General features: G+C 45.4%; 1 protein-coding gene and 1 long non-coding RNA gene across 3 annotated transcripts in view; one reads left to right on the top strand and one right to left on the bottom strand.

Annotated features, from left to right (window-relative positions):
- Positions 1–16,019, bottom strand: part of EXPH5 (exophilin 5) — a 53,362-nt gene that overhangs the window by 37,058 nt on the left and 285 nt on the right. The window contains exon 1 of one of the 2 annotated variants that reach the window (XM_083608921.1): positions 3,100–3,938. The exons of the other annotated variant lie outside the window; for it this stretch is intronic. Within the exon in view, the coding sequence (XP_083465047.1) occupies positions 3,100–3,782 (683 nt within the window). The 5' untranslated portion in view covers positions 3,783–3,938. Of the gene's footprint in view, positions 1–3,099; positions 3,939–16,019 lie in introns of those variants that run through there. 2 annotated transcript variants of the gene reach the window in all.
- On the top strand, positions 3,967–7,819 carry LOC310760601. The gene is made up of 2 exons (XR_014547044.1): positions 3,967–4,098; positions 6,661–7,819. It is a non-coding gene; the product is annotated as an uncharacterized lncRNA (long non-coding RNA).

The raw sequence follows: 16,019 nt of genomic DNA, 5'->3' as shown, positions 1-16,019 counted from the left end.
TCTTTAAGCAGAGGCTTGACAACCATATGTCAGGAGTGCTCTGATGGTGTTTCCTGATTGGCAGGGGGTTGGACTCGATGGCCCTTGTGGTCTCTTCCAACTCTATGATTCTATGATTCTATGATTCGTGATATAACACAAGAACGGGCCTTCTCTGCAGTGGCTCCCCATTTGTGGAATGCTCTCCCCAGAGAAGTTCGCCTAGCACCTTCATTATATGCCTTTAAGCGCCAGACAAAAACATTCCTTTTTAACCAGGCCTTTGGTTGATCTGATTTACATCCTATGCCCTTTTAAAATGTGTTTTTTGTTGGGGGGGGGCGCGCGTTGTATTGGGTTGTTGTTTTTAATTTCATTAGGTATTTTATTCTGTGACCTGCCCTGAGACCCCATGATATAGGGCAGTATAATAATAGTAGTAGTAGTAGTAGTAGTAGTAATAGTAATAATAATAATAATAATAATAATAATAATAATAATAATAATAATATTGCCAGGTCAAAAATTATGAAACCAGTATGACAACAGGGACTTCAAACCGGTTTGAGGCAATATATTGCCTACAAATCTAATGAAGCCCCTTTTATAGCCATCTTAAGTTGCCGGTTGCTACGTCCTGTAGTAGTGAACGTCACAGTTTAACCATGCGCACTGTCAAAAAGGACTTTGTCTTGACCCCTCCCATCGGTCAATTTCACTTGTTGACACCATGTCCTGGAATGACAGAGAGGGAGAAAAACGCATGCAGGTAAAAAATTCGGGAACTTCTGTCCCGAAGGCAGAGACGCCAAATTCAGCAACACACCACTAATACTGTAGTGACCATCTGAAACAGCTCTGTACTCTTTGCTCTGCCCAAGCTACAGGGCAAAGTCCCTCAGAGAGTGAGAGAGGGAAACAAGCCACTTCGGAGAAGACTTAAAATAGCAACCAAACCCAGGAAATAGCTACCCTGTCCCTTCCTGCTTTGTTAGATGCAGACACTAACCTACTGTACAAAAATCACATGGAGAAGACACCTCTCCCCCTCTACACAAGCACAGATGAGGAGGCAGCAGAGCCTTGGATCGAGGCTCAAATCTCCAAACCTACACTGAGCATTTGATTTCTCTGCTACAGTCAGTTCCACGTTAACAGTGTCCAATACGCCAAATCAGCGCTTGGAATTCTCCAGGCACCAAACACATTTTGCATCTGGCTATTGGCCACTCGCAACCAAGTGAAGAAGCCCCGGCGCCATAATGGCGCCTGAAGTCTCCACCATCTGGAGGGCCACGCCTGGGGAATCCTTGGATCTGGACTCTTTCCACACACTAGCAACACTTCCTGTAGAAGTCTATCCGTTATATTTTATCTGCACAGTCAGAATGTATTCCAGGAGCCAAAAAGCTGTATTGAAAAATATGACTTCCGAGCTGTCTGGCCCCAAAATGGCAACTAGGCACTCCATTTTGGCGACTGTAACCCTGGTGTAAGGAGCCATTTCGCTCCTAGCTTATATATCCGAGTTTCTAACACTGCCAAATATATATCTATATGATGAGAGACAGAGAGGCTCACACACATCTTAACATCCCATGTAGGTGAAAGGCCTAAGAACTGGGCCTTATGCTTGTTTACTTTGGCACCCAGCGAGGTTTATTTTGGTGGGGCTTGCTCTCAAGGAAGAATGACCAGGAAAGCTCTGGCCTTAAGTTGTGCACACTAGCTGTAATCCTGTACCCACTTACCCAAAAGTAAACCCCATGAAACTCACTTCTGAGTAGAATAGTACAGGATTGCACTGTGTGGGTCGATTCTCCTAATGGATTCAGCACATGAGGTTGCATGGAAAGCCTTTGCTGACTTCCATCTGCATTAAGGCAGGCTTACATATTCACCTGCATGCACAAGATTTGGTTTTGACATTGACGACGAGGTTGATCTGTGGTGGCATGCCAACACCAAAGCCTCTGCATGCCAGCCTATGGGCACAGCCGGCTCATTATGGGCTGAAAGCGCTGAAGCAAGCATCAAAACCCATGTCATCACAAGGGAGCCAAGCGTAAGGCTTTTTTTAACAGGAATGGCAAGAACTTCTTGCAGTGTGTGGATGCTGTAAATATGGTAGAGTCTACAGACAACAAAAAAGGAACATTTATTTGCGCAATCCTACGCAAGTTTACCTGGAAAGAAGCCCAAAGGCGCAATCCTATACATGTCTATTACTTCTGTAAGCCTCATCAAGTTCAATGGGACTTCCTTCCAGGTAAGCAGGTGCATGATGGCAGCCTAAATATCCAAAGTTCATTCTATTAAATGCCCTGTTTTGTCCAGCTTACAGTAGAAGAATAATATTCAGCTTTTTCTTTTTTAATGTCATGTCATAACACCCCACCAGACTCTTTATTGTTTAAGAAAGTTTCCCCCAAAGTGTATTTTTAAATTGTTTTTAAAGTCTGTATCTTTTGCAGTTTCTCTCATTTTATATTACAACACACTGCTTTGATAGCTTTTGGTCGTAAAGCGGTTTATAAACTTGAAAAATAAGTAACACAATGTGAACCAAGATTCCTCTGAGGTCAGCCTTGTGGCTTCTTTTGAATTCTGGGGCCTAGCTCTGAACCTAGCGACCTTAATAATTCAAAATAAAAAACAGTGTTTTCTTGGAGCATGTGCGAACTGCCTCCTGCCTCCCCAAAACATTCAACAAGTATATTTCCAGCTCGCCAGACATTTTAAAACTCAGACGTAGCGCTTCAAGGTCAATAAGTCCAGAGTCTAGCTTGGCACCACTCTTGTGAAAGAAATTTATTGCCGACATGAAAATCACCTCCCGCTAAAAGCCCCAATAAATGCATGCAGGATTGGATCGTAAAGCAGCAGCAGCAGCAACAGAAGAAAACACCATAGCTCCAGGGTGAACAATAAAAAGTTAGATCAACTAGCTTGGGATCAAGGGAAGATTGAAAGAGTCATTAGCACCCATTTTACAAGGTCTAGACAACATCTCCACGTGTCCTCCTAAAAGGGACTCCATCACCCCGCGGGTTTAGCTGGTTCCCAGAACTTAGGTGCCCCCCCACCCAGAGGTGCAGCACTAAAGGGACCTGGCTGTACCTGATCCTCTCCTTCTCGGCCCTCTTGAGCTGCGAGTCCCGCTCCAGCACGCGGAAGATCTGCTTGGCTTCTTCCTCGTTCAAGAAGCTGAGATCTACCCGGCGAGGATCCCTGTTCATCGTGGATCCGGCTCTGCGGAGGACCCACGACCCTGAGCCGCCTGCAATGCGCCCACAGCATCGCCCCCCACACCAAACACCTGGCAAGCCCCCCGCGCCTCGCCGGCCAGGTGAGGCTCCCGCGCCGGCAGCGGCGCCCTTCCTGCCTTCGGACCGGGCGAAGCGAAACAGGTTGCCGCGACGGGGCGGCGCGCAGGTGCGAGGCGCGCGGCGCGCACACCTCCGGGAGAGGCTCCCGCGGCGCCTCCGGGTGACTGCCTTCCCCGCTCGGCTAATCCAGGCGAGGCCGCCCGGGGCCGAAGGGAGGGAACGTGCCAATCCCTTGTTTGCAGGGAGGCGGGCTCTCCCTTCCCCAAGGCGGCGGCGGAGGGGTTGCGCTGGGGAGTGTACAGTAGTTGGGAACTTCAGCTCCCGTCCATACACGGGAAGAGGAAGACTGAGAGAGGCAAAGAGCAGGCCGCGCTTCATTCTGGCTAAATATTTGCCTTTCAAGTCTTGGAGCAGGGTTGGAAATATTTGCTTTGGCCAGAGCCAGCAAAAGTTATCAAGCTGTGAGGTAGCCATGACATAAAGCTATCCAAAGGATAGAAGGTGTGTACAGCCAGCCCAGGCCTTGCCAACCTCCTGCTCTCCAGATGTTTAGGACTGCAAGGGCTGATGGGAGTTGTAGTCCAAAACGTCTGGAGGGCACGTGGTCGACAAAGGCTGCACTGGTCAGCCCTGCTCACATTTAGCTTTTTTGGATACACTGTTATATTATTAGTTGTCATGGATAAGGCAGTAGGCAAACTCAGGTGGCGCAGCACCTATTGGGTTGAAAGCACTCTGCTCCTCACCGTCAGGAATGGATTTCTACGTACTCATGGGACACTCTCTTCAGGTAAGTGGAAGTAGATAAGTTTGTAAGCTTGCAGGAAGGAGTGTCTGGCTGGAAACCTGAACAGGAGCATCTGTATTAGGGGAATAGGGATGCATTGAAACCTTTGGTTGCGGGTCCCATCTGCATCCTTTATTTGCAAACAGGATCTGCAACAAAAGGTTGCAGCACAAATTGCTGCTGTTCAGGACTCCATTCCCCACACATGGTGTTCTTTTGCGGGGACGTCCCACATAGCCTTGCTGAATGTTTCTATTAACTTTGCACAGTTTCTGATTTCAGTGGGTCTGTTCCCCCCCCAAAAAACCCACTTTCCCAGATCCAGCTTCCAAACTACAGTACCGCTTGTCCACCAGAAGCAGGTCCAAATAGCAACTGAAGCCACGCATTGCTTCTTCCCCCTCTTTTTTCGTTCAGTTTTGCATCATTGTGCAGCTGCAGATGAACAGAAGACACTGTAATGTTGAGGAAAAAGTGTGTGTAGGGAAAGCGAAAGGACCCCTGGACGGTTAAGTCCAGTCAAAGGCGACTATGGAGTGCGACACTCATCTCACTTCAGGCCAAGGGAGATGGTGTTTGTGTGCAGACAGCTTTCCACTTCTAGCGCAACGGGACACCGTGATGAGTGCCAGAGTGTGCGGAAACGCCATTTAACTTCCCACCACAGTAGTACCTATTTATCTACTTGCACTGGTATGCTTTTGAACTGCTAGGTTTGCAGCAGCTGGGACACAGCAATGGGATCTCAATACAGTCACATGGGTTCGAACCACCGACTTTCCGATCACCAAGTCCCAGAGGCTCAGTGGTTTGGACCACAGCGCCACCCATGTCCCTTGTAATGGTCCCTTGTGTGTAGTAAGGAAGTAAGGGTATATAATTTGCCAGGGACGGACGTTGGCCTTTCAGATGTCAGTGGTGTATTGTACAAGCCAAAATTCGGCGCCCTTCCCGCCTTCTATTCTGCTCAATTTACTAGGTCATAGTTGCGATGCCCTGCGGTGGTTTCTAGGCCTGGCGCCCAGGGCGGCGGAACTGGTCGTTCTGCCCTAAATCTGCATTTGCATACAGGCACATGCCTTGCCGCACTTTCAGAATGTAGATAATGTAAGAAGTGGAGGCAGGCTAATTAAGGACTTATGGGGCACTGCCCCAACCTCAACCTGCCCTCACCCGCCTTGCCTGTCTACTTGCAATCAGCCCAGGGAGTGACGCTGCCTCTCGGCTTCCTCTTCCTCAATCTTGTAGAATTCAGCAAAGAGGAGGATGGGGACAAACCTATAATTAATTGACCCCCCTTGGCCATACCTGCTGTCGACTCTGGAGCCATCTACTGCTGAGCTCTTTTCCTTCCATTCTAACCAGTCACAATACAAGTGCATCAGAAAGGGTAGCCCCTTAGTTTTGTCCCTAGCCTGTGTGCATTCAGTAGTAGGCCTGTAAAGCTGCAATGGGGTACATGCAATGTGCTTTTTGGGGGGGCTTCCCTAGCGCTTGATGCAGAAGCTGCCGAATGGTGCAGCACAATTGCTAACAAAAGTCAGACCTTGGCTGGATCTAGGACACATCAAAGAAGCGTTTCAGTTAAATGTGTTGCAAACTTTGTATGAGAAATCGGGTTGGCAGAACGGAACTCCACAGCGCCATCTGGTGTCACAGTGTAAGAATGCATAAACAACGCATATAAAGCGTTCTTTCTTTGGCAATGTAGCTGAGTCCCTTGATAGCGTTATAATACCTGTGTTCAGGTATCTGCACTGATTGCCCATTTGCTACTAGGCCAAGATCAAGGTATATATTAGTGTATAAAGCCTTTAACAACTTGGGACCAGTTAACCCATGAGATCACATAAAAACATTTTTGTTTAAACAAGCCTACCCAGCATGGGTGTAGCCAAGGGGGGGAGCAGGGGGGAAGATCCACATTAAAAAATACTCAATTATCTGAGGTTCTGCCCCCCCCTCAGCTGAATATATGGGGTGTGTTTACCCCCATGGTTTTCCAAGAAAAGCTCAACAACTGTGATTTCCTTTAAAAAGCTCTTTTTGTAAACTGTTTTGATTTGTTGTTGTTGTTTTAGCAATCAAGCAGTGTTTAATGTTACTCAATAAATTAAAAATATATGATTGGTGGTCTTGCTGGCCATGGGAGCTGGAGGTGCATCAGCATCTGTAGGATCAAAAATTCCCCATCCCTGCTGCAGAGGCCCCCTGTGCGTACAGCTGGGCACATCAAGATCACTCTCCATCAAGACACTCTCCTGTCTGTGTTTCCCTGCTTGGAACTACCACTGAACTAGATTAAACAATGTTGGTAGTTTTCAGGATTTGAATTTGCTTTGAGAGCTCAACTTGTGAGTGGTACATAATGCTGGCAGTGGGGAGAGTCTTTGAGCTGTAAGAAACATAGTGCAACTGGATCTGATTTTGCAGCTCACAGCATAGGAAGGCACTCTGCACACGAACCAGTCTCTTTGGATGACCTTGTTGCTCAAATGTGAACCTCAGCGCTGAAAACAGGTTGTGGGACTCTATCCCCTAACCAAATCATATGTTTTTTGACAGGCATCTCAGGTAACGAATAACGCAACTGGCAAATGACTCTTCCCTTTGGATGTTGTATTGCTGGAATCATTCTTTGGCATCAATTGCTGCCTTAGCATCTTGGTTTGGGTAAGCATGATGAAGTGAAATGGTTTTTCCAAGGTCCTGCTCCTACAGAGGAGGAGGAGGAGTAGTTTGGATTTGATATCCCGCCTTATCACTACCCGAAGGAGTCTCAAAGCGGCTAACATTCTCCTTTCCCTTCCTCCCCCACAACAAACACTCTGTGAGGTGAGTGGGGCTGAGAGACTTCAGAGAAGTGTGACTGGCCCAAGGTCACCCAGCAGCTGCACGTGGAGGAGTGGGGAAGCGAACCTGGTTCACCAGATTATGAGTCCACCCCTCTTAACCACTACATCACACTGGCTTCAGAGGCTGTTCCCAGCTTGCTTTGAAGTGGTTCATGAACTGCAGAATCATCATTTTAAAAATGCCATCTCCTCTGATGCCCCGCAGTGAAACTTATTCATCCAGAGACAATATTCCTTAAGGACTTCTGCTTTTAAAACTCCCACCCCCCCAAAAAACACAAGCTGACTAACATGTTTGGATATATTTCCCAGACTCATTTAGACACATAAACATGAGTGGTCATTTTGATTTCTCTTGTATTCTGTCAAGCAACAAAGATGCTCTTTTGTGTGTCATACATAAAGTCTCTGCACCTGGCCAAAAAGAAGGGGGAAAAGCCTGACTGGGATGGTTACCACAGCCATAATTTAATGTTGCTGGTGGCAGGTCCTGCTGACACATACGGTTTTAATGAATGGGAAGACGTGAGAATTCTTCACATACGTTGCTTGCACATTCAGATACAGTTCTATAGCGTGGGAGACTTTAAACCCCCTCATTCTCAACGAGTGTTTTCAAAGTTGTTGGGTTTTTTTAAAAAAAAAAAGCTGGAAGGTATGTTTAAAAAAATTAAGGCAGAGTACAGGAAAGTGTTCCAAAATAATCGGCAGGATCTTGCAGCAATTAGCCCAGAGGCGCTGAAGAACTGTAGGATCAAGTCTGTTCCTGTTTGAATTAATTGCTATATGAGATAACTGCGAAGATTAGCAGGTATTGTGCCAGGCAAGTTTAATTAAACCCATGCATTAAATTAGGAGGGAGAAAATCACGCTGTGGTGTGGATGTAAATGCAAAGCATTTCTCCCGGATTGGTGTGCTGTGAATTGGAATGAATTTATATGGACTTCCCCCCAGCCCCCAATACTAGCTCATGCCAGGGGAGAGGATGTAGTAATACCTCACTTAGCCCTATTCATGTGTTCAAATAAAGCATAGGGGCAGCGCAGAGGAGCTAGGGGGCTGCACATGCCCCACCTCTAACACGTCTCTCTCCCTGCCTGGTCCATCCTCACCTTCCTGCCTCAACAGGCTTCCTGGGAAGGCCTCGAAGCACACTCAGCCAAACCTGCTTAGAAATCCCCTTCTCAATGTGAGAAGGTCTGTATTGGAGTGAGCAGGGATGAGAAATTGGTGGTGTTGGCCAGATTCAGGTCCCTGCTCCTGAGCTATAAAGTATGATAGAACCCTCACTAACACCCATATTGTTAAGTTGTGGGTGAACATATCAGACGACACAGCGATTCTTCAAACAGCTCTTGTTTATTCACAGGCCAGAACAGAACTGAACTGAAGGGTACAGCCAGCCTGCTTATATAGAGCTCCAGTACAACGCAACTGTAACCACTTTCTGTAACTATCCAATCACTGAATGTCACTTTCAATCCCTTATTTGCATTTGTGGACCTGAGTGAAAACTATCTACAGTATCCCCCTGCCGGCCCAGGGTGAGAACTTCAGAACATAACACATATACTTGGTGGAACAGCTGGAATGGACTGGATTTTTGTTGTCCAAGGTGGGACTCGAACCCAGAACCCTGAGATTAAGAGTCTCATGCTCTACCAACTGAGCTATATCAGCTTGTCCATGGGGAAACAGCCCTTGCCCTAAAAATAAGTTTAGCCAATATGATCTAAAATGTTCGAAGGCAATTGGAATTCCAGGGAAGGGCAAAGTTTCAGCAGGTCCCAGCCTTTGTTGATGCCAAATCACAAAAGGCAGAGTTGAAATGTAGGTCATTAAAAAAAAATATGATGCCCTCTGAAGAGCATTCTGATCTGCTGAATCACGAGGTGGATAAAAACAGCATTGTGGAAAAATAAATTAATGGGGTGTGTGACTACAATGATATATGAAATGCAACACAGCCAAGAGCTGGTCCAATCATTACTCCAACAAGGAAAAAATCCATGTGTATGTATCCTCTCATATCTTATGAATGTAAACATTGCAATGGAACCTGGGGGAGAGGCCGACCAGGAAGGTGGGTGGGTAGGTGGAGTAACTCCACATCTGATAATTATTATTCCTAAAGTCACAATAATTATAACTCCCACTATTAACAGAAAACAGTTTGTGCTCCCAGGTGAGTTCTGTGTAGACGTTTGCCTCTATGCACTCTCAGAAAACATGCACTGGCCAATCCTGCTGTCCATTCTAGCTTGACTCCCAACTTTTGCATATTGGGCAAGAAGGTCTGAAAGAAGAATCACCACTCTGTCTAGTTGAATGTGTCTAAAATCCTAAAGAAACCCACACTTATATGGTACCCACCCACATTCACTCTTTGTTGTAAATGTATTGTAGCCATTGCTTTTGAGATGAAATGATTTTTTTCTCCATTAAAAAATTGGTACCACGGTTTAGAATACTGTGACACTTAATATCAAGCTGCCTACTAATTTTTGTTTAGCATGCAGGTTAAAGGTATCAGGTGCACACAGAGTCCTTAAAAACCAGCAACACTAATTTGGATTTATTACTTGGCAAATAATTGCAAAATGGTATAAAATGCTGGAAATCTTTTTAATAAAATGCATCCTTGCACAGTTTACAAAAATTAGCTGCTAAATACAATTATAATCATTGTGTTTAGAAGCTAAGTTTGGTATATAATATTTTAAGTAAAATTTGCAAGGTTTTTGTCCTGACTTTTGTATTGGCCCAGTTCCCGCAACACTTTGAGCCAAACCTTGCAGGCTTCCAAAGAGGAGTTTGCAGCCACTTTGCTACCTGGTAGTATTTGCTGCCATGCTGCGCTGTTTTAAGCCAAGGTTTGGCAGCGTGTTGTCTGAACTGAGATTTGTGGTTCAGCTCTCAACCTGGGAAGGAGAAAAATGGCTGCAAGCTCCTGTTCAAGATCCCACATGTTTGCTAAGATTTAATTTAGTGTATTGTACAAACCAGCTCATTGTCTTTTAGTTCTGAGTTCTGAAAGCAGAGACATCACTTTGCCGACAAAGGTCCGTATATCTAAAGCTATGGTTTTCCCAGTAGTGATGTATGGAAGTGAGACCTGGACCATAAAGAAGGCTGATCGCCAAAGAATTGATGCTTTTGAATTATGGTGCTGGAAGAGACTCTTGAGAGTCCCATGGACTGCAAGAAGATCAAACTTATCCATTCTGAAGGAAATCAGCCCTGAGTGCTCACTGGAAGGACAGATCCTGAAGCTGAGACTCCAATACTTTGGCCACCCCATGAGAAGAGAAGACTCCCTGGAAAAGACCCTGACGTTGGGAAAGATTGAGGGCGCAAGGAGAAGGGGACGACAAAGGATGAGATGGTTGGACAGTGTACTTGAAGCTACCAACATGAGTTTGACCAAACTGCGGGAGGCAGTGGAAGACAGGAGTGCCTGGCATGCTCTGGTCCATGGGGTCATGAAGAGTTGGATACGACTAGACGACTAAACAACAACAAGAAGTCAGGAATTTGTTCACTCAGTTTTACCCTGGCCAGAGCCACAGTAGACCCATGGATCATTATCATATTATATTTACTGCCAATCCCCAGAGTGCAATAAGGACATTTGAATGGATGTAGATCTTCTGCAAGAGAAAGATTAAGCGAGCAAGAATAAAATGTGATAGCTTTCCAGTACCTAGTCTGGCAATACAGTCCTGTTACCAGCAATTATAAATATTTGACATGGGCCACCTATGACTGCTGACTACCAGAAAGGTAAATATTTAAGAAATCTTTGGTATACATTAGTAGTGACTAAACTAAGCCTTCTGATGTATATTTTGCTGTAGGAGTCTTCGTTTGGTCAGAACTGAGTATACACTAAATGCCTTACTTCTGGTAAATGAACCACCATACCTGATAGAGGGTCACAGAAATTTGTGTCCCTGGCTTTTTAGACTTGTCTACCCATGTACTATCTGAAAGCTAAGGGGCACATTGGTGCCAAATGTGAATTTTTCCCCAGTTCTCCTGTCACTGCCCATGAGTTCTAGCAAAGGAGCAATTGGGAGCTCCTGATGGTTGCTTTGTAGCCACTTAGATTACCTTCTACACACCTGGTGTCACATACGATGATGTCAGGTGTAACACAAGTGGGTGTGGTTTGTGAGGAATGTAAACTCCCTGTTTACATGACATTTCCCATTCTTGTTTACAGAAAGGTGAGTTCCATCACAGTTTCAACAAGGGTCGAAATACTGCTCTCATTCATTTCCCTAAGGATACGATAGAAAATAATTGAATAGAAGAATCCCCTTTTCCTATTTGGTCACAGAGAAGTGGTCTCAGGTACATTTCCCACCTGCAAAGCCCACCATTTTTTCATTTGGCATAAGTATCTATCAACATTATTGATTGTATACCAGTTTATCTGCCATGGAATTGTGAGTTTCACACTCTGGTAAGGGTGATGAGATTATCTGAGAGAAATCACTACCTCCTCCACAGAACTACGATTCCCAGGGTTCCCTGGGAAGAGGAAGAAGAAGAAGAGTTTGGATTTGATATCCCGCTTTATCACTATCCGAAGGAGTATCAAAGCGGCTAACATTCTCCTTTCCCTTCCTCCCCCACAACAAACACTCTGTGAGGTGAGTGGGGCTGAGAGACTTCAGAGAAGTGTGACTGGCCCAAGGTCACCCAGCAGCTGCATGTGGAGGAGCGGAGACGCGAACCCGGTTCCCCAGATTACGAGTCTATCGCTCTTAACCACTACACCACACTCGCTTAAATAGGTTCTCTGACTGGCTTAAATATGGACTGACTTAAATAGGTTCTTGCCTCTTATCAACTTTCTTCCTCACCACTCTTTTGACATTACTGGTTTGCATCTTTTTGCATCTCTTGCTCTCTGTTAGTGAGGCACAACCATAATTTGCACCTAGTCAAAGGAGGTAAAAAAAATAATAGTTGTGTAATAGGCTCAAAACTGGAATGTACTGAAGAAACAGGAACCCAAAACAATGGGTTGGTTCAGGCTAAGGCGATATTCCTGCTGGCACTTAATTGTAAGCCTACATATATCTGTTGAACAATAAGTTCCATTGAGTTAATTAAACCCAGATGAGTGAGTGCAGGATTTCAGCTTAAGACTGCAACCACACTGAACTCCACAGGGCTTACTTTTGAGTAGGCACTAATTTATTTCTTCGTTTAAATTGTACTAACCTGCCCTTTATCAGTTGATCTCAGGGCAGGATACATATTGCATGAAGCAACAATTGAGCACATAAATACTGCTTTGCGGTCATAATTAATCCGGGATAAAGCCCTAAATGTGCTGAACAGATAAAACAATACTGCACTGTAGTCAACAAGCCCCATTGCCTGAGTAAACAACCAGGACTTAGCCTGGCATTGAAATGAACTCACCACAGGCACCAGGCGGGCACCCAAGGGGCAGGCATTTCAGAGCTGCACATTTCAGAGCTGGGCATTTCACCACAGCAAAGAAGACCCTCTCTCTCATTGTCATGTAATGGCTGGGCAGGACAACAGAGGAAGACATGCTCCCTCAGGTATCAAGTTCCCAAGTCATTTAGACTTTAGGACTTTATAGGTTATTACTAACAGCTTTCATATGCCTGTTGTCTTTGTCCATGGAGTTTTCTTGGCAGGGATACTGGAGTGGCTTGTCGGTTCCTGCTCCAGGTGGATCATTTTTGGTCAAAACTCTCCACTATGACCTGTCCATCTTGGGTGGCCCTGCACGGCATAGCTCATAGCTTCTCTGAGTTATTCAAGTCCCTTTGCCACCGCAAGGCAGTGATCCATGAAGGGGCAGAAAGATTGAGGGCAGAGGACAAGATGGTTGGACAGTGTTCTCGAAGCTACCAGCATGAGTTTGACCAAACTGCGGGAGGCAGTGGAAGACAGGAGGGCCTGGCGTGCTCTGGTCCATGGGGTCACAAAGAGTTGGACACGACTAAATGACTAAACAACAACAACAACTAACAGCTTGGAGTTGGACTGGAAGTATACAGTATTGGGAGCCAGCATAGTTGCTTTAGAACTGGTGTTACACATTCCTCTTAGCAACCTAGCCACATTATTCTGCACCAGCTGCAGTTTCTGGGTCATCTTCACGGGCAGATCTAAATACAGCACAGTACGGTATTCCAGTCAGGTTTCCAGAGTATGGACTACAGTACTGTGGCTAGGTTCACCCTGTCCAGGAATGGTCATAGCTTGAGGGCCAACCAAAGCCAAGGAAAGACACACTGTGCCATTGAGCCTCCCAGTGACAAGGTTGGATCTAACTGTACTCTCACGTTCCACACCCGTTTCTTTAGTGGGCGTGCAACCCAGCCATTAACAGATGGCCTACCTCGTTTCCGGACATGGGAACTACCAATTCTTGTATGTTCTTGTGTTATCAAGATTCAGTATCTGTTTATTGGCCCTTGATCCAGCTAATTACAGTTTCCAGGCAGCTGTCTAGGACTTGCATTGCATCACATGCATAAGATTCCACCACAACTGAGTTCCATTTATTTGGTGGGAACTAAATTGTTATGACTAAGCTGTCCCACTGACTCCAACGAGACCTGGCAAAGCCTTCCAAACCCTGATCCACCATACAGATGGAGTGAGGGTGTCCCTCTGCCCAGCGCTGCCCGTCTGTTCCATCACAAGGAAGCCCTGCTGGTTAGGAGTACCCCAATGGGCCCACACGGATGGGAAAGGGAGGGGGTGCAGAAGCTACTGCCAGCAGCATCACCCAAAGCAAATGACAATGGGTCTGTTCTGGGAGTTGGCACAGTAAATGGGCATTTTTTGCTCTGCCCCTTCTGATCTGGCTGGTGTGAGTGGCAGGGCTGTATAGCTCCATCAAGCTCACCCCTGTTGCCCAGAGGTTAGGACTGTAGCCAAAATCCAACTAAGTTACAGCACAATCCTGTACAAGTTTTCTCCAAAGCGTCATTGAATGAAGTTTGCTCCCAGATAAGTGAATCTTAGTTGCAACCCTAGTTTTGGATGGAACCCAATATGTTTTCCCTGAGAGTAAATTTACCTTTCCCAGGAGCTGTGTCTCTGCTTCCAAAAAAGAGCTTCTTTTAAATTACTGGTTAGATCCAATTAAGTTCTACTCAGGGTAAATACACTGAAATTAGTGGAGCTAAGCAGTGTCCATTAATTTCATTGGGTCTCCTCTGAATATGACTGAAACTGGATGCAACCCTAAATTTTCCATGAAGAAGAACTGGCTTGGGGGTTGGGTGTTAACTGGCATGTTTTAAGAGTTGGTTTCCTGTCTCCCTTCCTCCTATTCCAATCAACTCCATTTTGAACAAGTGTCAACTGATGAGGAAAAACGCAGGATCTATGCTGCTAAAGGTACAGGAGCCCTGTTCTCTTTTCCCCACCTAGCTAGCCTAATCTAGGACAATGTGGCCTTTGTCTGCTGTAGTCTAACTGGTAGTAGCTTTGCCAGGTCTCCTGCAAAAGCTGTCACTAGCCTTGCTTGCTACCTGATCAGCAACTGGGGATGCTGAGCGTGGTATGTGCTCTGCCACCTTTCATTTCATTTTTTCAGAAATGTCTATTGGCTTGGATTATGCATGTACTCAGTACTACCCTGATGTTCCTGGGTTTCTATGCATCATTATCAGCTTTCATGGACAAACTAGCACATTACTTATACACTCCTTGCCTTTCAATATTGCAGCTAACCACACACCTCTGTTTTGCATACTCCGGCAAACCCTTCCCTAATGTGGGTTGATTGGTGGCATGGATGTAAGATTGTTGTTTATGTATTCACACATGGAACGATTCAAAACAACCAAATTCCCTGAAACTGTAAGGTAAAGGGACCCCTGACCATTAGGTCCAGTCATGACTGACTCTGGGGTTGCGGCGCTCATCTCGCTTTATTGGTACAGCTTCTGGGTCATGTGGCCAGCATGACTAAGCCGCTTCTGGCGAACCAGAGCAGCGCACGGAAACGCCATTTACCTTCCCACCTGAGCGGTATCTATTTATCTACTTGCACTTGACCAGACCAAACACTGTACTGTACCGAAAAATTGGATGGCCATAAGCAGCGCTTACTTCATTTATTTAAATTTGAAATTGCAAATCCAACTGCTCAGTCTCCAAAACAATTAAAATACACTGAATTTTGGTATCATCTATTTGACAGTATCAAAGGAACTAATGTAAAACACACACAGCGAGTGCTATGGCAGTAAAGATCAATTCATTCTTGTTTAATGCACCCAGGACGGCTTTACTTTTTAAACAGGTAAACTTGCAACTTCTGGTTCAAGGTACTGCCATCCATCCATCCAGTCACAACGTTTTCCATTATATTAGAAACTAGCATAGGTAGCCTAAATATATTACTTGTGCGGTAGTGACCAACCAAAGAAGAAGACGACTAGGAAAGGCCATGAGATTTAATGACCCGAGCCCTCTTCGGAGAATACCATATAATTTCAAGACCTCTAATTGCCATCAGGTTGCAAAGCATGAAGAACAATTGCTAAATTAACCACACCAGCCAATGCGGTTGCTTAACCACAAAATCCTGAATGGCATCTGGGAACAAACCAATGTGGGCTGCTGGTCAAACACCGAAGAGAAAATAATGTAGATAATATTTGCTACAGCTAAGCCACGTTTTGGAGGGGGAGGCGTAGCTCAGTGGCCGAATGCATATTTGGCATCTAGAGGACCCCATCCAGTTCTTAGGATTGCGACTCAAAACATTTTAGGGAAGGCCAGGAAATATGCGTTCTTAACAACCTGGAGTGCTGGGTCTAATTAGATCGTCCTGGGCTAAATAGATTAATGACTCAGTACAAAGCAGGTTCATATATATATATCAGCTGAAATGTCAGCATATTTAAGTGTTGCTCCAAGGAGGAGACTTAATTACAATTGCTGAACCTCCTGGCTTCAAGAATATGATTATCACCATTTTTGAAACTTCCAATGGATTTATTTTAGGGTCTGACATTTATTTTCCTATAACCGGCTAGTGCCTCCTCAACCTA

This window comes from Podarcis filfolensis (genome assembly GCF_964270895.1).
Source record: "Podarcis filfolensis genome assembly, chromosome: 4".
Lineage (NCBI taxonomy): Eukaryota > Metazoa > Chordata > Lepidosauria > Squamata > Lacertidae > Podarcis > Podarcis filfolensis.
The sequence above is the reverse complement of the archived record's forward strand: the minus strand, read 5'-3'. Positions and strand labels throughout refer to the sequence as shown.